This window comes from Prinia subflava, chromosome 2 (assembly GCF_021018805.1).
Source record: "Prinia subflava isolate CZ2003 ecotype Zambia chromosome 2, Cam_Psub_1.2, whole genome shotgun sequence".
Lineage (NCBI taxonomy): Eukaryota > Metazoa > Chordata > Aves > Passeriformes > Cisticolidae > Prinia > Prinia subflava.
Genome location: NC_086248.1, coordinates 71,349,808 through 71,374,089, shown reverse-complemented (window position 1 = coordinate 71,374,089; position 24,282 = coordinate 71,349,808). Strand labels below are relative to the sequence as shown.

At 42.1% G+C, this 24,282-nt stretch overlaps 1 protein-coding gene and 1 long non-coding RNA gene across 6 annotated transcripts in view; one reads left to right on the top strand and one right to left on the bottom strand.

Annotated features, from left to right (window-relative positions):
- Positions 1–11,963, top strand: part of DISC1 (DISC1 scaffold protein) — a 192,080-nt gene extending 180,117 nt beyond the window's left edge. For 3 of the 5 annotated variants that reach the window (XM_063390492.1, XM_063390491.1, XM_063390493.1), the window contains one exon: positions 2,085–11,963. In XM_063390492.1, coding sequence (XP_063246562.1) covers positions 2,085–2,246 — 162 coding nt within the window. In that variant the 3' untranslated portion in view covers positions 2,247–11,963. The remainder of the gene's footprint in view (positions 1–2,084) is intronic. The other 2 variants (XR_010079339.1, XR_010079338.1) reach the window with 2 other exon arrangements.
- The window catches only part of LOC134547018 (uncharacterized), a 30,336-nt gene continuing 6,604 nt past the window's right edge, over positions 551–24,282 (bottom strand). The window contains exons 2-3 of the long non-coding RNA XR_010079343.1: positions 23,360–23,504; positions 551–2,108 (exon numbers count right to left, since the gene is read on the bottom strand). This is a non-coding gene — a long non-coding RNA (uncharacterized LOC134547018). The remainder of the gene's footprint in view (positions 2,109–23,359; positions 23,505–24,282) is intronic.

Sequence of the window (24,282 nt, the reverse complement as noted above, 5' to 3'; positions counted from 1 at the left end):
ATATTTATTGTTCCTTTGCCTTAACTTCCAAAGTAAACAGGCTTTTGTTACACTTTCAGACAATGCATTATGTACCCAAAATGTGATCATTCAGAAAGAATAACCTGCACTTTTTGTATGCAGAGCTTTCTCTATGTAGTCATAATTTTAGATGTGCTTTCAGAGCACTTGTTTGTTTTTTTTCCAATTTACTGATTTGTTTAGCCTAAGCCCTAAGTTCTCTTGGACAACTGTCATCTGTCCTTGCATGTGTGTCACAGAATGATTCCCCAAGAGCTTTCTACTGATACAAATGGCCTGGGTTGTCCCACTCTGTAACAGCACACGGAGTCCTGCTGGATGCTGAATAATCATTTAGTAGCTGGATGGAAGTCTTCTTCCTCATCTTCTGTCACTGCTCTTCAGAAAAAGATGTTCCTAGTTACTCAAGGAGAATTGCTTATTTTCTCCTCCCATGTTCTCGTTTTAAAAACAATGGGTTTTTTCCCCATCCATACATTCTGTGGAGTGCTGCTGTGGGTTCTCAGGTTTGGTAATGCCTGGAAGTGGCAGCTCCTGTCCTGTGCACAGAGCCAGGGACTCAGCCCTTGTGCTCCTCTGTGTCTGAGCTGCAGGGCTTTGCAGCATAACCTCTTAACCAACCTACCTGCCCAGGGACTGGGTTGCAGCTGGTCCCAGTGGGATCTGCTGGACTGCCATGTCTGGGAAAGGCCCAAGGAAAGCAGGAAAGTAAAGCTCTGTGCCTTAACAGAGCATGTGCCAGCAAGCAGAGCTCCTTTGGCATTCCACTCAGTGCATGCAATGTACTGCGGGATGCAAAGTGAAAGGATAGCACAAAACTGAGGTTTGGTAAACGTGTTCACCCAACTCCAATTGTTTCACAATGAGCAGCATTCCAAAAGGTATTAGCGTGATTTCTTTGGAAGGCCTTTGAAGGTTTGATTTCTCTTAAACAACCACTGATGTCTTACAGCAACAGATAAGTGCAAAGGACCCCAAATACTTTTTTCTTTGAGGAGAAAAAATTTCTGCAGCTAGTATATGGCCACATTAGAAGCTGGCTTTATTAATGAGTGCACAGACTGTATCTAGCAACAATCCAGTTTTCTGAATTCCAGCTGATGAATTACTCTTTTTATTTTTTTTTAAACATGGTTCCAGGAGAAGTTCATCTTGGCCCCATAATCTTTTTTTTTACAAATAACCCCTGTCATTGCTGTAGAGAGCACAATGGTGCCATGGGAGGGAGAGGAAAGACTTGTCACAGAGCTGTGCAAATTGATGGATTTTTTTTCCCTCTTCTCATATTTGCTCCTTATTTGGGTCATTTCTCAAAGTACTACTTAATGCAAAATATAAAAAATACAATTACCCTTGTGCAATGTATCTGAAAAAACTTATGAGAAAGACTTTGAAAATGGTTTAAAATACTCAGTTTAAAATAGAAAAAGTATTTGTAAGTTCTAAGTAGAGAAGCATGCTTTTTGAAAATTTAGTCTTGTTTAATGATAACACAGTAAAAAAAGTACAGTTTCATCTTGTAATCTCAAAGACTTTGATGCATTTTCTTTGATTGCCTGAGCAAAGTCCCCAAGTAGTCTAGCCAGATTTTTCTTCAAAAATATAAGTCCATTTTATGTGTATGAGTTACCAAAATGTTGTTGCTTGAAATATTTACATGACCTAAAAGTGTAAATCATATTTACATGAACAACTTGAAATTTGGGTACCGTAATGGGTGGCTAGCATGAGACTTCCCTGCTGTGATGAGACAACAGGGGAGCAGTTCAGAGTAGTTGTCTTCACACCCCTTTAATCATTTGCTGAAAGTGAGATTGTGACTTATTTTCTGCTGAGAAGAAGACTGAGACCACAAGCTCATTCCATTTCATATTAATCACCATTTTATAGAAACAGCTTTTTGTCTCTCTAATGGGAATTTGCTTTTAGGCAATGCCTTTGCACTGCAAAGTATCTTATCCCCTTACTAACATTTTATTTTCCTTTTCATTTGATGCAAATTCGATGTAGAAAAGTGCAGTCAGCAGCACACATGCTTTCTTTTATTTTTCAACTTTTTGCAGGAGTTCTTCATATTTTCTGCAGAGCTGGGAGAAAAATGTGAAGCAATAAGTGAGAAATTGGTGCATCTGGAAGATCAATTACAAAGTTCCACCTGCAGAGTTGATGAAGGAGTTATTCATATCCTTTTCCCTATAGCTATAGATACATATCAATCTGTGTAAGTATGCACATGAGACATTTGCCTTTCAGATTCACAGGGAATGCTGGTTCTTAGTGTAGGTTAGATACATTAGGAATGGGAGAAATTATTGTCTTGCTGAAATGGGCATTTTTGTGTATTAAGTTTTCCTATAGTGCATTTTCCCTGTGGTCTGATCCAGCTTTAATTGATTTAAACAGAAGTTCGTTCTTTGTAAATTACGTTTGGGCACTGAAAAGTCTTTATTTTACTGTTAAATTCTTCTTGCTGGTAATGCTCATATAATTAAATTCGTAGTGCACCAAAAGCTGCATGGATATGAGTGTCCATGCACCTGCATTTCCCAACATGATTTAGCTGCATTAGATTATTGACTCACACTGTGTATGTTGACATTATTGACTCAGACTGTGTATATTGTCACCTATAGACTGGGTTTTTTTTCTTTTTTTTTTTTTTTAATGGGCAACAGATGCATCATTTGGCATCCTACACATTTTAATCTGCCTCTAACCCTCCAATGCAAGTAATCAGATGAGATGTTGTCTTGTGCACACGTATCTCCTCCTGTGCTTTATCTGTCAGTTTTTCTGAAGATTGCTTAACCTTTATTAGGAATTCCTTGGCCGTTTCTCCAAATTTATGAGCACAAAGATTTGTTTAATTTGTAACTTTCATAGGAAAAACTTTCATCAAAGAGGTTTTGTTCTTCTAAGAGAGGGTAAAGAAAGTAAGAGCCAGTGAAGCTGGCTGAGGAAGATGAGAGTACTGAGCTGGTTAGGTTTTAGGAGGGAAGAGGTGGCAGTCAAGAAGATCATGAAGAAAGATATGTTCAAGGTGCAGAGATTAGCAGAGGAGCCCATGGAGACAAGTGAAGGCGAATGGGGGTGATGACAGTGCTAGAAAGGATTCAGTTCATGCTAAGAGAAGGTGGAACATCCTGCAGAGGATAGTTTGGAGAGAATTTCTCCATTCTAGAGAATGGAGAATAAATAGTGTGTGGAAATATTACTGTGATTAAGTAATTGAGCATCTATTGCAAGTTGTTGGGAAATTCCTATTCTAGAAACTTGGTTTCTTTAAAGGTAACAGAAGGATAAAGTACCAGGGGCAGAGGGAAGGAAGGATGGTGCTGGTGGAAGGGGATTTGTGTCAGCGGAGAGAAATCCAGTCAGTAATTTGTGCTTTGAATGTTTCCTTTCTAAGCATTTCCATATACACACAATGTACAGAAAGATTATTCAACATTCTTTTCATTATATTTGCAGTGTTCATGCTTTGTTGCAGTTGTGTTTCCCCAGTGCATTCTTTTCAGAGCTGTAGGGATGTGTCTAGTGTGTGTGTGCACGCAGAGCACTCAATTCCTTTCTCCCTTGCGTGTATTTACTCTCAAATGACCTTTCTCAGTGGCCCTTGTGAAAAAACACTGAGGGCTGTAGTTACATGTTCTTTGGAGGGGACTTAAGTTAATATTCAAACTGAACAGTCCCGCCTGATCATAGTTATACTTTACTAGGTTAGGTGAAATAAGCTAGAAAACTGCATTTTTGGTTCCAGAAAATAATCTGCTACATATATGTGAAATAGTAGTGTTTCTTGCGTTCCATGGAGCGTGCCTATTTCTTCACAGCTGTTGACACTGCAAGAGTTAGTTAAAAAAATAAGATTAGTAATTGGAAATTTCAGGAGTGTTGTAGATTAGTCTCATTTTAAGGCACAGTTTTCTGATACAGATCTGACTTCCCTATCAGTGAAATTCAGCTCATGTTATCTAAATACAGAAATGCGCAGTGTGTGATATCCTGGCCCTAGCAAGACCATCAGTTGCATAATAAGAAACCATGTTTAAAACATGGGGATGTACAAAGAAACAGTTCAGCAATTCAGTTACCCCTCATTAACATTCGGTTGCTATTTCAGAGGTAGTCCAGGTCAATGTGCATAAAATGTTACCATCTGGTACATGTAATCACTGTGCTGTACTTCAAAAAGGAATGAGAAAAATAGCTACCACAATGCTACAGACCTGTAGATTTTTTTTTAATATATGAAGACTGCTCAGTGCCTGTAAAATTAACTTTCAGTCATTGATAACTTGCCTGTATTGCAGGAACAAGCACTAAGACAAGAGACAACAATTAACCTCAGTAGAAGAATTTATTTAATAGATGAATCTGTTGTTTGCATGGTAATCCATTTGATTTTAGAAAAAACAATTTCCTATCACAGATACTGGACAATCATGCATTCTTCATTAAAAATCTGAGAGCAGGAGCCTAAAGAGCTGAAATAGTAATAAAAGCACAATAAATTTTTCCAAGTCCATTCACTGGTTCTTTTCACCCTTCCCATATTCCTCCAAAAAAACTGCCTTACACATAAATGTTACAAAATATATTAGGTCAAATATATAACTGGGGGATGCACTGATGTAAATTAGTGCTGCGGTCTGAAAAAAACTAATTCCTGATTATCTCGAACCATTTGCCAATGTTTAGTATGTGTCATAGCTTTGATTAATAATTAAGTCAGTATTAGAAGAAAAAACCCAGATGTCATTGTTTTTCATTCTATGTTTTGATGGCAGAGCACACTTAAATCAACCATGCTGCTCATCATAAGTGCCAGCATGACCTGAACAAAGGAGAAATCCAATGATATCTCTTGGCCCTGAGTATAAGCACAGACCTACTTGCAATTCTAATTTATTGTTGAAATCTTTTGTGAAAAGCACTAAACTGCCCTTCTATATAAAAAGCTTCAAACAACAGGGGCATGGGACTGGATGCAGGAGCTCTCTGTAGCACTAGGACATATTTGCTAAATTCTATGTAGTATAACCAAACAAACCTACAAAATATTCAATTATGGTTGATCATTAATGAGAGTATGAAAACAGTCCACATCATTAATTGGAAAAACCAAAGGATGAGAGGTGACTCATTCTGGTGTCTGCAGAGCTGATGAGAGGTGTTACTCTCCCGACAGTAAGGGCCTGGAATTCCCACTAAAATTAAATGGAGCCTATATTGCAATTTCACAGTCATTTTGTGTTCTTAATTAGCAGTTACATTTTGATAGACAATTTGAATGCATGTAATAGTTCCTCTTGGTGGAAATGCTTTGTTGGAAGAAAACCTGGCGGTAGTACTATTACTAACACAATCTTCTTTCCTTGCCCTAAAATGAGCATTTCATTCAGTTATTTTGGAAGCAGAATTTTCTGCCTAAACATTCATTAAACACTGTAGGTCACTTTGCCAACCTTTCACCTTTATCCTGCAGCAGGCTCCCATACTAATCTTGCTTTACACCAGAGCAGGTTTTCAAGAGAATGATGTACAATTTAGCCCTCTCTGTAGCTCAGTCAGGAATGTCACTGTGGGTGAACCTGTAAGAGATTTTGGGATCCTACAAGAGTCAGAGGTGGCAATGGTGCCCTTTTGGATTTTATTTTAGATGACAGGATGTGTCACACAGAGACCATGGTTCCACTTGCATAGTTTATGCTGTGATACAGGTAGGTCTATCCTGTATAGTTTATGCTGTGATAGAAGTGTATTTCCACCCAGGTCCTGCAACTTCTCTGCCTTCCATTTTCTGCTGGAACAAGCAATTTTAAAGTAGCTGATATTCAGACCACTGAAGGGTTGCATTTTTCAACAGTCATTCTGTTGCAGTTTTTTGTTTAGTAGTTTTTGGGGGAGTATTTTGGGTTTTTCATTGGAGGGGTATTATCTTAGTTTATAGAAAGAACATTCATGGCTGTGAAGGAGGGGGGCAGTAATCAAGGGGGTAATTGAGAAAATTCTGATTGGTTGCAGTACTGCAAATACCCCTGTATTTTGTAAGAAGTGATGGATTTCCAAAGGGCATTTTGCTTTCTTGCTGTGACACCATACAGGCCTCATACACAAGCAGTAGGGACTTGCTTAGTGTCTTTCCCTTTTATTTCTGTTCTTCAAGAACAAATTTCTTCTTCAGATGTCAAAAAAACATTGTTACTCTCCAAAAGCTCATTATCTCAGCAGCAGTAGTCCTTCATTGTCCTTCCAGTGTCATTTATCCTATAATATGTACTCTTAGGTTCTAACCTTTCCTATAGGAAGGCAGCTGATTGATATCTACTTTTTGTCTCTTTTCCCTAAACATCTGGGCTGAGAGATCAGAAGCTGCATTTGAGCAAAATGATCCCATTTTTTCCAAAACTTAAGTAAGTCTCTACAGTAATTAGATCTGCTTTTTATCTACCTACAAATCATGGGCTCTGAGTTGATGCTCAAGTTTTTCAAAGAGACAAAGTCAAATAGGTGAAAAGCTTCCAGCAAGACAGTGTTAGGCTTGCAGCATTGCTGAATATGGGTTCCATTTGTGTGAATATGGGTTGCACTTGTTCCCAAGTACTTCAACTTACTGCATATTTGACACTGTAGAGATGTTTTCAGTTTTCAGTGGAAGACAGCAGAACCAGAAAATATTCCTAGTTCAAACTTGTTTTCACTCCTGCCTTGGATACTGGCTTAATATTTGCAGCACTGGATAGAGAATTTAAGTATGAAGGACAAATTTGCATGTGGACCCATGAAAAACTGTTTATTTGCCTTTTTAAAAGGGGTGAAGCTGTTTATTCAGATATAACCTGTGTGTGGATAGAGATGCCATGCTCAGCCATATACCATGTATTTGTCATAGCCATAATGGCTCATTTGACAGTTACTTGTCTACATATGATTGTGGTGTTATTTATGAGGTTATTGGAACTTGCTCTATTTAGACTATGCAGTCATCTTTTTTGTTGCTCCGTCTTTCTGTTGCTTAACAGATTTTTTTCTGTCTTGCTCATTTCCTTCCATCCTTTAAGATTTCTCATCCACTGTCACTGAAACATTTCAATTTTGCTTTTTCTCTCTACCTGAGAAGAATTTTGTAGTTGCCTTGGATATTACAAGTAACAGCATGTAGTCAGAGACTACACATCAGAATTAATTAAACTTCAGAAGGTTTATGGTGTTCATGGACTGCAGAATTTATGTTTACCAGTTAGGTTTTCAGCAGAGCCTCATGATTAAGTTGCAGAGGGGTGGAGAACCCAAGACTTAGAAGAGGATAATAATATCTTACTTCAGAAAAGATGGAAAGCATAATTAATTTGTCCTTGTACAGTGCTTTGTGATCCTGGGGTAGGAGAAGCTTTGTGTGTATTGCTACTACTTGTAATCAGAGACAGGAGCCCTTTAGATTAACAGAGCTGTCCAGAAATTAGAAATATGCATGAACATATTTAAGAGCAAAACATCATAGCAAATGCATGTAAATACACAGAGATGAAATTCTGAGGAATTGGTAACAGAATCAAAAGCAGCCAAGACTTTTCAAAGACATAATAATGGCTGCCTGAAAGAGCTGTGGTTGGTATAGCTTTACCACGATCCACTCCCAATTTTTCAAAAGTAGCAACTTAGTTTTTATAGTCACATAACCTGAGGCCATCTCTTTTCTTGACATTGCATTGACATTGGGGTCAAGTAAAACATTTACTAATATATGAGCTCTACAAAGGACAAAGACTGTCCTTGTGCATTAACCTTTCTGTGTGTTGTACTTTTGAAACTGAGTTGTTCCACTGTTACCCTGTTTCACTTCCCCTGAAGTGAGGTTCTGGCATAATTTAATGACATACTGCTAGATATGAACCAATTTCTCTCTTTTGGGGTCTTTGCCCTTCACCCATACCTGTCCAGGAGGCCTCAGTAGGGGTGGGATGGGCCCCAGGGTCTGTTCATAGACTTGGTCATTGATTTACCATTTCTGCAGGCTCTGACTTGCCTCTGCTTGCTTTCTTCTCCACACAGAGTAAGCTATAGAAGAGAGGATAAAATTGGCTGTCTCACTGAGCTACACCCAGTCCTTGACCTTCTTCCAACAATGAATAGTGTTGCTGATTTAAGATTATCAGCAGAAAGGCCAGTATCTTGGTAGTACAAACTTATTCCCAGTCACAGCACAAAAAGCTGCGGTGCCAAGGAAGCCTAGCCACTTAAAGGCTTGTGCACGTGTCAGTAGTTGCTACTGTCCCTGTGCGTGTCCCACCTGCATCTGCCAGTCCTTGTTGCCAGCATGTGGCACCCTCCCTCTTGTCATTGTGGAGTTGGGGAGAGAGGGAAGTGGAAGGTCTCTTTCAGAGGCTGAGCCATTAACCATCAGTTTCTCCCTGAATTCATTGCAGGAACTCTGAACTAGACAGAGGAAAATAAAATGTGGAAAACACTTTCTCACCCAAATTAACCAAACCAAGCATTTTATACTAATTACTGGATACTTTTCTGGTGGCCTTCTTCCTTTTAATACACAACTGTACAACCTTGTTACCGCTCTCTTTGCTTTTCAGCTTGTTCAAAGCATTCCCTGTGGAGTCTCGTATAGTTTATATTTGTGTGTTCTGCACTATAATTATAATGATAATTCAGCTAACATGAAAGCTTTCTAGGAATAAGTGTAGCAGAAACACTTTCTCTGCTATAATCTGATTTTGCTCCTTACCTGGATTCCCACCCCACCTTGCACAGCACACGTTGAGCTCACTAATTCCACACAAGCTGTGGTCACTTGGCATTTCTTTAAGACTGCTTCTGTTGCCTTCACCTGCGATCTGATCCACCCAGGTCTGTGTTTCTGGCATAAAAGTCCACCCTCCATCTATCAGGGAACTCACACCTAGTGCTGCTGTCTCCATGGTACACAATATTTTTTGCCTTCCTGCCTTCCTTCCAACAGTATCCCCCATCCCCTCCCTTTTTTAAACTGCTAAATATTGCTACTTGAGAATTTGAGTTTGTCTGCATTTTTCTTTTGCTAGCAAGTGTGAGAAATGTATTAATATTTAATCCAAACAATTTGGAAGAAGTTGAAGCTACAATTAGATAGCCACGGCCATCTGTTGTGAGCAGCAGAACAAGAATGTACTTAATAACTTGGAAAGAGAAAAGGGACTGCCAATCACCTATAGATTATTCCTTAATAAAGCTTGCACAGTCTCTGCAGAGGGAGATCCAGGTGGTGAAGGAGACACTCCAGACCGTGCTGGTGCAACTTCAGTCAGCCAAGGAGGCAGGAGAAGAAAAGGCTGGAGACTTCCTCTGCGACAGCTGGTGTCCAGGAAAACAAGACTTGGAGGAATAATGAGCAGAAAGAACTGGTAGGATGACATTAATTCACAAAGGGCTGCTTTTAGTAACTGAATACTGTTTTACTAAGCCTCAGGGATCTCTTCTCTCCCTTGCATAACTAATAACTAAATCAATTATGAAGAAACAGAGCCTGGAGGTCTATCATCAGAAGTATGCTACGCAGCCTCATATGTTTTGGCACAGATTGGGAAACAGCTTTCAGAGCAGAGCAGCTCCTGTAAATGTGTAGATTACAAATTGATACATTTCAAGTGAGTCTGCAAAGTTGCCTTTAATGTCAGTGAAGTGTTCTCCTTGAAGGCTCATAAACACTGTCTTCCTCTACTCATGGATTTTTTCCCCCTGATTTAAAAATGCATCATTAAAGCTGGAACATCTAGTATTTCTTGGAAAATAGCTCTAAGAATAATAAGAATGTTTTTCCCCCCCTTTGGCTTTAACAGCTTTCTTACACTGAATGTGTTTTCACATTCCTGCCAATAATTAAATCAATAGGGTGAAATTCAAGCTACCCATGTTTTTTCAACTAAAATTTGGACCTCGTTTGCTCTGTGGTATTAAGTACAGTGGAGGTAACTAACAGCAGCCCCTACAGGAGTAGTTTAACTGAATTTATTTAGGTATTATTATAAACTTTCTTTAGTATTACAGGAGTTGTACAGCAAGAAAAGGATCCTATGTTGGTGATTTGTGTTGCTTATATTTAAGTATTGTATGAACAATGTCTTTTAAGTCTTGTCGTAAATATTACTGCCATTACTTTGCTCTTCCCTGTAAGATTCAGAAGTAATGCAGGGGTTTTTTTGCAAGATACATATACACATGTCGCTATATACACATGAATAGTTAAACATGTATTTTTTATAGGAAATAAAAGCAATACTCAACTAAAGACAACTGGATAATTGTTCAAAAGAGTTAATATCATCAAAAATTCATGTGTACTTCTACTTTGATACCAATATATCTCTGATAGCATAAAAATTCTGTTGCAGAGGGAGAATTTAAAAAAAACCCTCATGATTTTTAAAAATACAATAGAAATTGTCCTGCAACTCAGTACTGTACTTTTTGATACTGTTTTCTGACATTCTTAGAATTAACTCTTCTATTTCAATTACTGATTTTATAGCCATGTTGCATTTTTGCAAATTTTGAAGGTCATTTGACTACTTTCCCACTAAGATCCTGTTCATTTTTTGTGTGTTTTAATGCTAGTTGAAACTTCTACCTCAGTGTTAAGTATGGAAGGAGGGAAGAAAAAAAGTGCCAGGCAGCTGAGACATACAAGAGGATTCTAATTTCCTCCAGGAGCATATGGTTGTCAAACCAGGGCAGCAGAGCTCAGGTGGTTTCTATGGTCATCAGATCCTCAGGGTTGAATTACAACTCTGCAATTCAGAACATGGTTGGCTTTTCTCACTGAGTAATGTACTCGATGGGTATATGGGCCAGCATCCACGCTGTGCTAAAGGCTCTTGGAGCCCCAGCTTGCATGGACTCTGCTAGTGAGTTCCTTATGAAGATCTCTTGCTGTTCTGCTTGACAAGTTTCTCTCTCCACATCCCTGTTCAATACCTACCTCCCCACCATAGCTCTGGCACCTTCTGAAGCTCCCTTGAACAGATGTACAAGGTGTTTGCTGCCTCCAGCTCACGGCACGAGACAAGTGCAGGTGGCACCCTGACATTCAGCCCAGCACAGGACCAGCTCCATGGCAAAACCTGCCTGCCAGAAAGCACTCATGGAAACCCACCTGAGTTCAGGTAAACAGGAAAGGGAGCACACTGACAAGATACATCTCTTAAAACTGTTTCTTTAACACCCATAGAAGCTCCCTGGGGTTCAATACCATAGGGGGCCCAGGTACTGCATTTCCAGCAAGGAGCATTTACACAGGACCATGGGATGATGGCCAGTACACTAAACTGAAGTTGCATGATGCCTCACTTTCCTACCTTGCAGAGTTTTGTCCTTTGAATACTTAGTGCCTGCAATGTAAACAGTTGCTAGGCCCTAGAAGTGCCTAGAGCCAGGATCAGCTACAGCTGAAGCATCAAGTGTGCCCCCTTGCAGCAGCAAGGGCTCAACAGCAGGAATAAGACCTGACCATCACAGGGGCAGGACAACAGCACCCTCACTCCCACTGGCAAGGTTTCTTGAACATTCCCATCCAATTAAAAAAATTGTGTGGTTTTTGTGTTTCAAAGCTTCAGAGCACTACTGCATTTTAATAAAAACTCACTTTAGGCAACCACTCTAGTAAGACACTGAATTTCTAAGGAGAAGGGAAACTGAATCAGTCATCATTCATGTTATGTTTGTATCGTTAACATCTATTTTATATGTAAGGTGGGCTACTACTACTCCTTTAATTTATTGTTCCATTAACTTCGCTGTTTGTTGTGGGAAGTTAGAGCCAGTAACCATCCCTTTTCTCAGACACATTTGGTAATAAGCATACTTTAAAAAAAGGTATACTATGCAATGTATCGACTGCCTTTTATTGTGAATAGAAAACTTTCAAATAAAGAGAAATATGTTTTTAACTAGCCCAATGTCTGTTTGCATTCTGTGCAGTGTACAACATTTTAGAAATTTCATCATGGGGAGTGGAGGAGAGAAAAGGAGAAAGAAACCATGTGTGTGACTATTATTGTGCTGCTGACAGCAATAATTCGTCTGCTTGGGGTAGTCTGTTATGTATGTCTTTTAAAAACAGTCTAAAGGCATACTCAAGATCAAAGTCTGACAGGAACATGTAGCTCTTTTCAGTATGAGAGGGAGAAATAAGTATCACACAGTGAACTGCAGACAGGTAAAACCTGCACTTGGGTCCCAGCTTGACTCAGTCTGGCTGTGCAACTGAACCTGCCTGCCTTCCCTCAGTTCCTCACCCATGGATAAGGGCTGAAGGAAGAGCAGTATATTGCTGTGCATTGGCTGTGCAATGACTGTGCATTGGCTACAGCAATATCTGAGGTCAAAGTTATGCTGTTACACACATTCATTGCCATGAGAGGTGGCAGAGTGTGTATGGTGTCCCAAGGACCAGTTTCATACATCCTTGCTACAATTCTCACTTCTGGGCAGACTGGTTTCCCACCAGCTGTAAACAATGAACATCTCCAGAAAGAAGATCCTTTCCTGCCCAGGTCATGTGCTGTCCGTAGACCCAAGAGGTTTAAAACCCAGACCCAAAAAATTGTTTAAAGACTACATAGGCAAAAAAGGCTTTGTGTGTTTATCTTCTGCCACAGCAACAGAATAACAAAACAATTTAGATTAAGACCTTAAGACTGAGCCCAGCCACTCACCCAACACTGCCAAGCAAGTCCACCACTAAGCCATATCACTAAGTGCCACATCTACACATCTTTTAAATACCTCCAGCACTGGTGACAACACCACCTCCCTGATCCAATGCTTGACAGCCCTTTCAGTGAAGAATTTTTTCCTGATATCCAACATTAACCTCCCCTGGCACTTAGAGTGCATCTTGAAGGCATTTCCTCTTGATCCTGTCACTTGTTACCTGGGAGAAGAGACCATCCCCCACCTGGCTGCAGCCTCCTTTGGGGCAGTTGTAGAGAGCAATAAGGTCCCCCTGAGCCTCCTTTCCCCAGGCTGGACACCCCCAGCTCCCTCAGCTGCTCCTCATCAAATTTCAGACCCTTCCCCAGCTCCCTTGCTCTTCCACAGCACACACAACGCACTGCTCCAGGAGAGCTGCAAGGTGAGGAAAAGCAGCTCCCCTCCAGCAGCCCCCCATGTGTTTTGTGGGAGGAGCAGTTGACTGTGTTGAATATACCCCCCCTCAGTGTACAGACATGCCCTCAGGGGACTAAAGACTGAAGCCAGGAGAAGAGAGCACTCCAAAGGGTGTTCAGCTCCAGCCTAATATTTCTTTTCACAATCAATTAGCTAATCCATTATTTCCAAAGCATGACAGCTCAGGCTTTTGCTATCATTACTTGTTAAATCAAGATAAGTGCCTATTTTCTAGAGCACTGGAGAAGGCAGTTCAATAATGGGTCCCAGACAGGCAGTAGAGCTGGAGAGAGCTCCAGGGTGAGATTAGAATAATCCTCATGTATCCTCTTAGTTTACTATCCTATTAAAAATGAGGCTGGGACCAAAAGATTTTTTTTTTAGTCTCAGAGATTAACATGCTACAAAGAAGCTCTAAAATATTGGATATTTTTCTGCACTGCTAAAGACGATAATACAAGTTTCTGGAGAAGTGGTAAAAAATAAGAAGAAAAAAGGGCGTGTGAATAAAGGAGATTCTGCGTGAACCTGAAAAGCAGCCAAGCCAGCAGCCACAGTAAAGCATTTCTCTCAAATTTCTAATGAAGACTTGGATACGAAGCCTGGGAAAAGAACATCTGGGGCTGAGTGAGGAAGGAAATGTTTGAGTTCTTCATATGCATGGTATTCAGTCACACTTTCCCTGTTTCCTTATCTGGAAGAGCAGTGTCTTTGGGAAGGGGTTGTTGGGGCATTGTCAAAGACACATAATGTCAATAAAACACCAGACTATTTGTTCTTGTAATCACCTGCAAAGTTGAATAAATAGTTTATAATAATAAGCAGCCATACAGGAATACTAAGTGGCAAGAGAGAGAGAATATTAAACTAGTCAGGCACAGGTAGGAGACACATGATAGATCTCACTGGAGAAATGGAAAATTAAGAGATCTTTCCACAGTGACAATCCAATTTACCAGCAGAAAATGACCTAGAAAATGACCTTGAATCTATTACTTCTCTGACAATGAGACTTTGAAACACTAAAGGAAAGACCTCTCTGTTTTCATATCAAAGTAGGCTTAAGATTTTGTCTATCAGCTCAATCCCAAAACCTAGAGTTTTGTGCCCACTCTCATGTTTCCCTGTAGTAGGAGCTCCAGGGCAAGGCTCAGGGAGCCAGGCACAGCTCTAGAGGCAGAACTTCAGAAGAGCTGTTACTAAAGGAGTTTACTCCTTTAATTTCAATAACATGAGCTCCTGGAGCAGCAGCTGACTGCCTGACCTGGCTATTTTCCTCACTTAGATGGGCAACGCTGAAGAGCAAAAACATGGCATTGCATCTATACACAGTACAGGCAAGACTTTATGATCACTGACAACTCTTCTGTGACCCCAGAAAGTAAAAGCAAGCGAGGTTTCAGAAGAAGAGGTACTAGAACTTCTTTGGAGATTAGGGCAAACTAATTAAAGTTGTAAGAAAGACCAGAAAAATTCAGCACAGATAGCTTGCCAACTGAAGCCCAAAATGTAACCCATTCATGTCCTTTAGTATTTACATGGAGAAAGATTTGCAATGCCTACTGGTTGTTTCATCTAGCAGAAATCACAAAACAAAAAAGAAAAAAACCCCCTATTTTTAGCAGAGAGAGTAATTATCCACTGAGATTTTTTTTTCCCAGAAATTGTGAATAAAGCCCTTCTGCATCCCAGATGTAATGCACTTAACATAAAGCACCACAATTCAGTTTTATACAGCTTGTATGATACCTGTAGAACTGAAGAGGCACAGTGTTTTACCTTAAATATATGCATTTTCCTTACTAGCTTAAAAAAAATAAATTAAAAAATGGAGGCACAGAAAGAAGAAATGCTTTCATAAAATATTGTTTAGCTCGGGGATGGAGTTGGAGGACAGAACAGCTGAATGTCAGCAAGTTGGGGAAGCCTATTTACACACCCTCTGATCTTGACCTTACCTCCAAAGGGCAAGTGAAACCAAATGCTAGGGAAGGTCTTCTTGTAAATCTTCCCCAGGAAGCAAAGACTGAAGCTATTACAAAATGCTTCACAGCCTGACCAGGGAGAAGCCTAGGCTTACAAGCCAAATTTCTTCCCTCCCAGGTGCAGGCAGGTTAAATGGGCTCAGGAGCTAGAGACACACACCACATTGCAGTACCAAGGAGGAGCAGAGGCAGTGCCACAGCACTTGGAGGGCGCTCCAGCCTGAGAGGCAGCACAGCCACTTGCAGCATTGCTCATGATCCTCTGCAACAGAGGAAAAACCCAAAGAAACCCAGCCAGCACCAAGCCCTCAGGCACTGCTTGTCTTGGCTGGTAGTGCTGATCAGTGTAGTGCTGCTTGCTTTGGTTAAATGAGAAAGAAAAGGTGAAAAGAACACCCTGCCTCTCGCAGCCATACGTGATTTGTCATTGCTAATTTTCTATAATGAGCTGCAGCAAGTGAAACCAGTCTCTCTCCATTAATCCTGATGGGAAATATTTCTTCTCTGTCTTCTCATCAAGCACCCCAAATTCCTTGAATGAGTATATGCTATAGCTGTATCAAACACTCAACTGTCCTTGGGACTTCTCTCTAGTCTTGTGAACTGAAAGCAGCAAGGTAAAGCAGCTCTTCCATCACAGTAGTACTCCCTGGTTATGACATGGGAACAATAAGGCATCACCAGCTTTATTTTTGTCTATATATGGGGTTTTTTTATTATCCTAAATTAAAAATGTAATATTGATTGTGTTCACTGTAGTGGAGAAAAAACCAACAACCAAAACCAAACAAAACCCCAACCAAACAAAAACAAACAAATGTAAACACCCCCACAAAACCCCAATGAGCAATGTCATATTCTGAAAGAGAAATAAATCACCTGGTTAATGTCAGCTGTTCTGCAGCCTTAGTTCTAGGGCTTTAGGAAGTTCTTCCCACAAGATATATTGAGGTCGGGAGAACAATCATTTAGGGATTTCTTTCTTCTCTTTCCCCGTAAATTGGGAACAGAGCCTGCTTATCTTTTGCAAGAGATATTAGTAAGCTTCAAATTTTACCTTGAACTGCCAATGGTCACTGGGTTATGGGAGGTGTTATTCAGCTCTAGGGGTTCAATCAGTAGAAGAAAATAGTCCTAATTCCTGTGCACAGACAGTCTAAACAGACCTAACTAAGCAAAATGTCCGATGTCTTATGGTCAGGAGCTCCCAGAGTGCTTATCCTTTTCTCCAGCCAGTCCACTCTGAGGTAAAGGCTTAGGCAAACACATGTGCTCCACATTCATCCCTCCAACACCTTTAACATATGGTTTATGCATGTCCCTAAGTGGTGCTTTGATTTGAAAGAAAGGAGCAAACTTCATGCTGGAATTCAAGGCTTTCCCCCCACTGCTGGTAGTCATCTTTTCATTTGAGCTTTCCTCTTTGATCTCCCTGCACAGCATGCTGCCTCTGCCATGGGCTGGCACCCCAGCTCTGGGACACGGGTGGTGGTGGCAGAGCTCACCCCTGCCCTCGGCACACGTGCACGGGCACGCTGCCCCTCCTCGCACGCATCCTCCATCCCAGAGAATAAACAGAGCCCAGCTGCTCTACCCCCACTCCTTTGGGTCGAAGCCTGATGCTCAGGGGAGGCAGGCGTGCTTGTCAGGGATTGAGGATCCCCGGGGCTCAGGTCAAAGAGAGCTGTTTTCATCCAAGCCTCGCACACATCTGCTTCTTGAGAGGTTGAGGCTGGCCAGGCAGAGAGCAGAGCTGTTTTGTCTCTATCTCCACACCCAAAGTGTCTGCTAATCTTCTCCCTATCACTGCAAAAAGTGCTGGCAGAACACCACCAGACAGGCAAGAAAGTTTAGTTCCACTGGTAGAAGTAGGAGGCAAAAGGTGGATTTTGGGCAGGCAGGGGCTTGGCTCAGCAGTTCCCCCAGAGGAGTTAATCTCATCACAGAATCACAGGAAGAGCTACAGGACCCTGTCAGCACCACACATGCCTGAACTAGGAAACCCAGGATCTCAGAGGGGATTATCAGCTACAGTGGTACACTCACACACCTTCCTTCCCATCTCTGCAGGCACAAAAGCAAACTCATCTGCCTGGAGATGCAACAAAAGTAAATTCAAAAGTCAAGGATAGCCTGGATCTCAGTCTGACCCTAGCAAACGGCCTTTCAGCACTGCAGCAGCCTCAGCTGCAGTTAACACATCAGTCCTGGGCGATTACTGTGCAGCTCAGTGATCGTTAAAGGCATCAGAGAAAGAGGAGAGATGAACCTCTCATGCCTGATAGGAGACTCCAAACTATCCCCGAATTAGCAATTAGAAGCACTGCCCAGTGCTGACAGTAGATGAAAGGGCAGAGGTCCTGGTCCCTCAGGGCTTTAAAGCACGTCAGTGACTTTGAGAATGTAAACCAGAGTCTCCAGTAAATTTTACCAATGCCTTAAAATAAAAACACTGCATGCTGTCAAGGCTGTCCAAGGTTAGTGATTCTTGCTTCACTAATGCTAGGATGAAACCCACGTGCCTCTCTGGTTTTTGTGAACACACCACTCAGCAGTCAAGAGTCAGGTCTCCTGGCCAGTCTGTGGGGACCCTCTAGGCAGGGATGTGCATCAGGCACAGGATGTTCAGACCCTTCATGTGTGTCTCTGACTGGACACCAGGTTGGTTTTGAAAACACCTACAGTGCTTCAGTGAGGCTGGGGGTAATTAAAAGGCATCATGGTCCCCTGCAGTTAGGCAGGGCTTTGCATAACCCTGGATTGATGCAGAGGAAATGAAGCTTGTGAGATACTCTCCATGAAGCATTTGGCATAGGAAAAGGCAGAATCTGTGTGACTACACAGACCACAAAGTCAGCACACACTAGAAGACGAGCCTTCCCTCGTGACTTGCTAACAGGATTCCAACCCTATGCTCTTGTAAATATCAGTGGGCCACTGAGTGCCACTTAATTCTCACCCAGATTGAATAATTTGCCCCAGCAACTCCTAGCTAGTGGCCAAGAAGTTACATCAGGAGTCACCAAGAGGTGGAACAACTTCTCCCATGCAATTTGGAGGTAAAAGTAGGACTTGAGAACTTTTACTATACCCCACATGGAAGAACACTCTTGCTCTGCATCTGGGAGAGAATGAATTTCAACAGGAACCCCTGACATGGATGCATCTAGCAAGCATCCCCTTCCCCCAGACTCAACTACTCCCCCAAGGGCCTGATACTGATTTTTCAGCTGCTCTTTCCACCTTCTGATGCCCTCTGAAGACCTTGCCTTTTTCTTCAGGTTTCCCCTTGCAGATACAGACCTTCTCTAGCAAAGGACAAAACATAAGAGGACATGAACAGGTGTTGAAAGGAGAGTTTCCCCTGCACTTAAAAATAAGCTTTTCCTCCATCTCCTAGGCTAAACACTGGATCTCGAACCAAACCCCACCTGCCCTTCCAGGCATCATTTGCAATCTGACAACTTTGAAACATAAGCAATAGCTAAATCTGAGGAAGTGGGGGGAAGGGAATGACTAGAAGATCTCCAGAGGTCCTTTCCAACCACAACTATTCTGTGATAATAGGGGAAAAAACAAATCCCAGAAAGCAAACTGCACTACTTTATTGAGTTTCAGATCTGCCAAGTGTTTCCTGCCACTTCTAATCACAAGTCAAAGTAATCCTTTAAGAGGTTTTGCTGGAGGGAGCATTAAAGTGTGCAGGATCATGTGGAGCTCTCCAAGGAGAGTCACAAAGTGATACCAGGAAAAAAAATGCAGGCAAGAGGCACATCACTGACATGGCTCCAACATTCTGCTATTAAAATCCTAGAGAAACCTGAGATTAGACAGACACTGACAGGAGTTGTAATAGCAACCAGGAAGTGCATTTCACTTCTGAATTGCATCTTTATGAGTGGAACTGACCCAAACATAAGGTTTAAGCCCAAGTAACAATTTAAAATTTACTTTTGGAGTTACAGCTGAGCTGCTTAAGGGAAGCTTGACCTAAGGTGACAAGAAGATAGAGTTCCAGTGTCTGCAACCACATCCCTACAGCATCTGAACTGTGCTTAGGATCTTCATGTGCCTTTACCCTTTGAAACTGGTATAAGATGGTCCTCTCTAAGTTCATCTCTTTTGTGCTCACAAAATAACAGGAATGAGACATATGACAAAGAAACTCTGCACCAGAAGGTAGACATTGCAGCAGTAAAGTAAAAGCCTGGATCCTTCTCCTCAGGACTTCAGCATTTCAAGGTAGCAGCAATGACTATTTGTGAATATTTGGATTCACAAAAAAAAAAAAAAAAAAAAAAAAAAAACCAAAAAAACCAAAAAAAACCAAAAAAAAACCCAGAAAAAACCCCAACAACAAAAAACCAAAAAAGAACCCCAAACAAACACCCCACCACAACACCACCAAAACAAACAACCCCCCTGCAAAAAAAAAAAAAAAAAAAACCACAAAAAACTACCTTAGTTTTTTTCCTTTTAATACTTTATCCAAAACAATGTTGTTAACATTTTCTCCCCAGCTGAAACCTTCTCACAGGTTCATTGACCAAGATAAAAACCTGTGTTCAAGTGTGCAGAGAATCCAAAAATCAAGGGCTCCCCACCATTTGCCTTCTCTTCTGCACAAGGACCTCCTGCTCAAAGGGCTTCCTCCACCCACTGCTCATTTCTATTCTGTACCCCACATTTAAGGCCCCCACCTTTTCCACTACCTTCTTAGCCTCTCTCCTAGCTGATAAAATGAGTAGCACACACTTCCCAAGAAGCAGCCCAGTCCAAAGCAGCAGAGAGTAAGGAGTTTGCCATTCCCACCACTGTGTCTCATCAACTTCACACTGAGAGAGAGAGGGACTGTCTCACCAATGACCCACCAAAACCAAGAGAATTGAATGATTAGCAAACCTCAGCTCATTGGCAGTTATATCACATTTCATGCAACAGTCAGGGAAGAGATTGTCTAGATAAGGCAGGATAATCAGAACTTGTTGGCAGACTTCAATTCCTTTGTAGGGCACAATATCCAATCCACAGGGCCATTTCCTCCTTCCCTACCTGGCAGCCCTTTGATACCATTAATTCCTATCTGCATATAAAAGACCCTGTTTTCATCATGACATGGGCTAATTAACTGATTCTGACACAGTAATTAGCTGGTAAAAGTAGGTCTACATTTTCTTACTTAACATAAATGCTGTAGTCCTTGTGCCAGAGAAGCTTCTAAGAGTGGCTGGGCAGCAGTGCTGCACTGCACTGCTCCATGATGCCAAAGGCTGTGCACAAAAGGACAGGATGCTCTGCATCAGCAGATGCAAAGGGACACGGGGAAAAGTCCACATCTGCCTCAGCACTCACTCCACCAGTGAATCTCTAATATCCTCTTGAAGCAAGTCCTACTGCAACACATCAGACATGTTCTGTGTGAAAGCTCTGGCACATCCATGTCTGTGTGAGATGATGTTTAGCCAGTTTTAAAGCAGCTCTGTGATTGTAGAAGCCCATTTTAACCGTAGCCATGTCACAACATGTGGTGCCAAATAGCCTACAGAGAAGGAATAACAGCTCTATTGAGCCCCACTGAACCAGGGAACAGGACGCACATCCCCAGGAGTGCTGGAAAGCAGCACTTCACATGCCATTTTGAACCACAAATATCAGCTTACTCTGTACATTTGAGTTTTAAATCTCAAATGCTCTACACAACATGATATTTCTCCTCACCTTCCCCCCAGCCCATTCCCCACCCTCAGGGCCATAGTTCCCTCCTCTATTTCCAGCTTGGAGACACTAATGGAGTTTTAGTAACTCTCTTGACTCTCTTTTGAGCAGGTAAATAATATTGAGGAACAAACAGTATCTTCTGCCCAGAGCAGATACACCGTGCGATTGACACAAAGAGAATGTTCTATTTATTTTATTTTTATTTCTAAGCTTTGTTAGGACAAGGAATACTGACTTTCTTGGAGCAAGCCAAAGACAACTGTCTCTCTCTAACACCCATCAGTCCACACACTCTGAACTAGGTCCAGCCATGGTTGTGTTAAGTCAAGGAGGGCAGGGCTGTCTGTACCCCTCTGCTGGGTGTCTGACAGGTGAACCAGCCTAGGTACAGCTGCCTCTTCCCTCCTTCCTCGCTACAGGTACTGAATCCCAGTGCCACCAAAATTAATGGCAATTTACAGCCACAAGGGTCTGGGAGAAAGGCTGGCTGTGCTCTGCTCCTGGATTTTGGTCTGAAATAAGAGTCTGGGCTGTGTACCGAGAGGGCTACTGAAATCACCCATGTTTTACAGAGGAACGCATGAAGTCTGCTGAGAGAAACCCTGTTGTTATAGGCCACTATGAAGATGCCACCATCTTATAGCAGATGGCAGCATCACATGCTGAAGCATTTTCTAAAGTGCTTTATGTGCCAGGAAGCAGTCACATCAGGTTAGCAGTTCACAAGCACACTGAAGTTCAGAAATTCATTTACTGCTGTTCTAACACTTCCCAAATGGCACTTGTTAGCCGTGCTGCCCCTCCATTACTGTATTGCTATTTCCCTGCCCCCAGAAAATACAAGATGCATTTTATGTGGTTTTTCCCCCAGTGTGAATTCCTAGAAACACATGATTGTTCAGAAAGACTCTTCAGGGTTACTCACTGGCACAACTCATCTGCCTTGCCTGGTTTTGTACACTTTTAAAGAAAACACTTGGATTAGATCCAAGGTCCAACAAATAAGAGCTGCAGAACCCACAAACGTGACCCTCACTTGTGGGCTGCTGACAACATTAGTAATGCAAACTCTGTAACACAAAACAGAGTCCAGTCAAATATTGAGCAGGTGTTATCAGCTGAAGTTGGCCTGTTGCTGTTCTCCATTAAGCCTGAACTGTTCAGATATGTTGGTCACTTCACAAACCCCATCAGCATCCTCAGTTTCAGGAGGCATGAAGGGTGCTCAATATCTTAGTGAAAGGGTCAGTTACTTTAACTCATGGCACGTTCCCTTGATGATGATTTTCAAATTTATCTTTCAGTCCATTTAATAATGTTTAAGGTGTTACAATTTAGCCACAACCTCTTGTTGCAGGGGGATACGTAAGTAGTCACACTCCTCAACAGCCTCTTCAGAGAATATGACACTTCCATGAGCTTATGAAAGCATTCCCTCTTCCCAGCAGAGACATTAGCAAGTTAAAAAAATATTTCAAACAAATTTTTACTGTCAGAGATATCCGAGCAATTACCAAAGCCAAGAGGGAGAGCTGGGACTCAAGCAGTGAAATGCCAGTGAGCAGCCTGAGCTGAGCCACCCCCTGTGGGGACTTGGACCCTGAAGTCACAGTGTTAAGACAGAGAATCAGGAATGTTAGAAGTCAAACAGATGAAGCCAAGGTGAGCTTAATCCCAAAGGTGAGCAATGTAAAGTGTAATCAGTGATCTTTTAAAAAAATTGCTTGCATTTGCATGACCAACAGCACAGCAAGAAAACAAGAACATGTAAGTAAATTCCTGGACTATATTTAAATAAATCCCAGAGTACGCTCTGCCTTAAAGCACGTTCACAGGATGGTAACATTCTCCTGCCTCCTAAATGTACAATTGAAACTACACTCCCAAAAAGACATATTCTTACTGTCAGCCCGAACCCAGACTGTGGGAGGGAGGGCAGCAGCACTTTACTAGAAAGGTCCTCCTGGGGTTAAGAAAAGAGCCACAAGGTATGTACCAGCACATCATGAAGCACTACCTGATAATTCTATATTTCTCTAGCCTCAAATGGCCAGGTCCCATGGGCTACAAATTCATGGATTAGTATAATCCATACAAATGTAATTACAGATCTCTATGGCTCTTAGCAAGCTCTGCATATTGGCTGTGTGCAGAACTATGAGTACTTCTCTAATCTCATTTTCTGATTTTCTTTTCTCCCCAAAAGCATATCACCAAGTCTTCCTTTTTCCAGACTGAAGCCTGATGCTTTTGATCTCTCAGGATTGAAGACTATGTTGCCTATCACAGAAGCTTATTTTTCTTATCTCTTCCTCCACATCCCTTTTAGTCTGTATGGGCACTAGAAAACTAGAAACACGACAGACATCAGGCAATGAGATCTGTGAGATCAGTCAGATTTTAGCTGCAGTCCTGTCCCAGACTTAGCACAGACCCTGTGTTGGTCTCAGGCTGAGTACCATGTGTGGACATACCTGCAAGACCTGGACATGGGGAGTGCTGCTGTAACACAGGTGTTTGTGGCTGGCCCGTGCCAGCAGGCAATACAGGGCAGAGGAGCAGCTCTTTGTCCTGCCCTCCTGTCTCAGATGCCTTGTGCAAGAAGGGCTGGCCCAGGCACTGCAAACATGAGAGCACAAACACAGAGGAATGAGCATCACCCTCCTCCTCCACAGCCAGGGAGGAAAGGGGCTGCTTTTCAAGAAGCAGGGAATCTCCCTGGAAGGCACCATGATCTGAGATACACTCCAGTGGCCAGCCCAAGTCAAGGACAAGCCTGTTCTACACCCGCCTCTGGCTTTCCATGCAACTAGTTCAGGGAGCTAAAACCTAACCAGGGTTTTAGGTAGGGGTTTTTGGGAAATCTTTCTGGTTGGACCTTTGACCTGCCCCTAGAACACTCACGGGACTCCAGTATCCTTGTATTTTCTCCACCAAATCTGCTTCCAGTTCCTCCACTTAAGGCCTGGCCCTATATTTGGATATTCCCAGTGCTGAAGAGGAAGATCACAGTTCTCTGTGATGCTACTGCAGGAGGAAGAGCACTGATTAATTTGGCAGCTCTCCCCAGCTGTGGTGCCTAGCTACTCTGGGAATGCAGAGGAGGAAGGTGAGCTCCAAGGCCAGTTCAGCACCTCTCTTACCCAGCAGCTCTGCAGGAAGCCCATGGAGGCCAGGCAGGTAACAAGAGTGCCAGTTCAGCCCAGAGGCTGCTCCAGGAACAGGCAATTAAAAAGCAGCGTCAGGGCAGCCTGTCACCCGTATCACTCTCCCAGACGTCGTGTGGGGGTGTTAGTGCCAGCAAAGGGTGCCCTTTCTGACAGCCCCAGGTCTCAGCACTCCACAGTGGGTGGGGAGCTAGAGCAGCTCCCTCTCACACAGAGAACATGCTCCATCC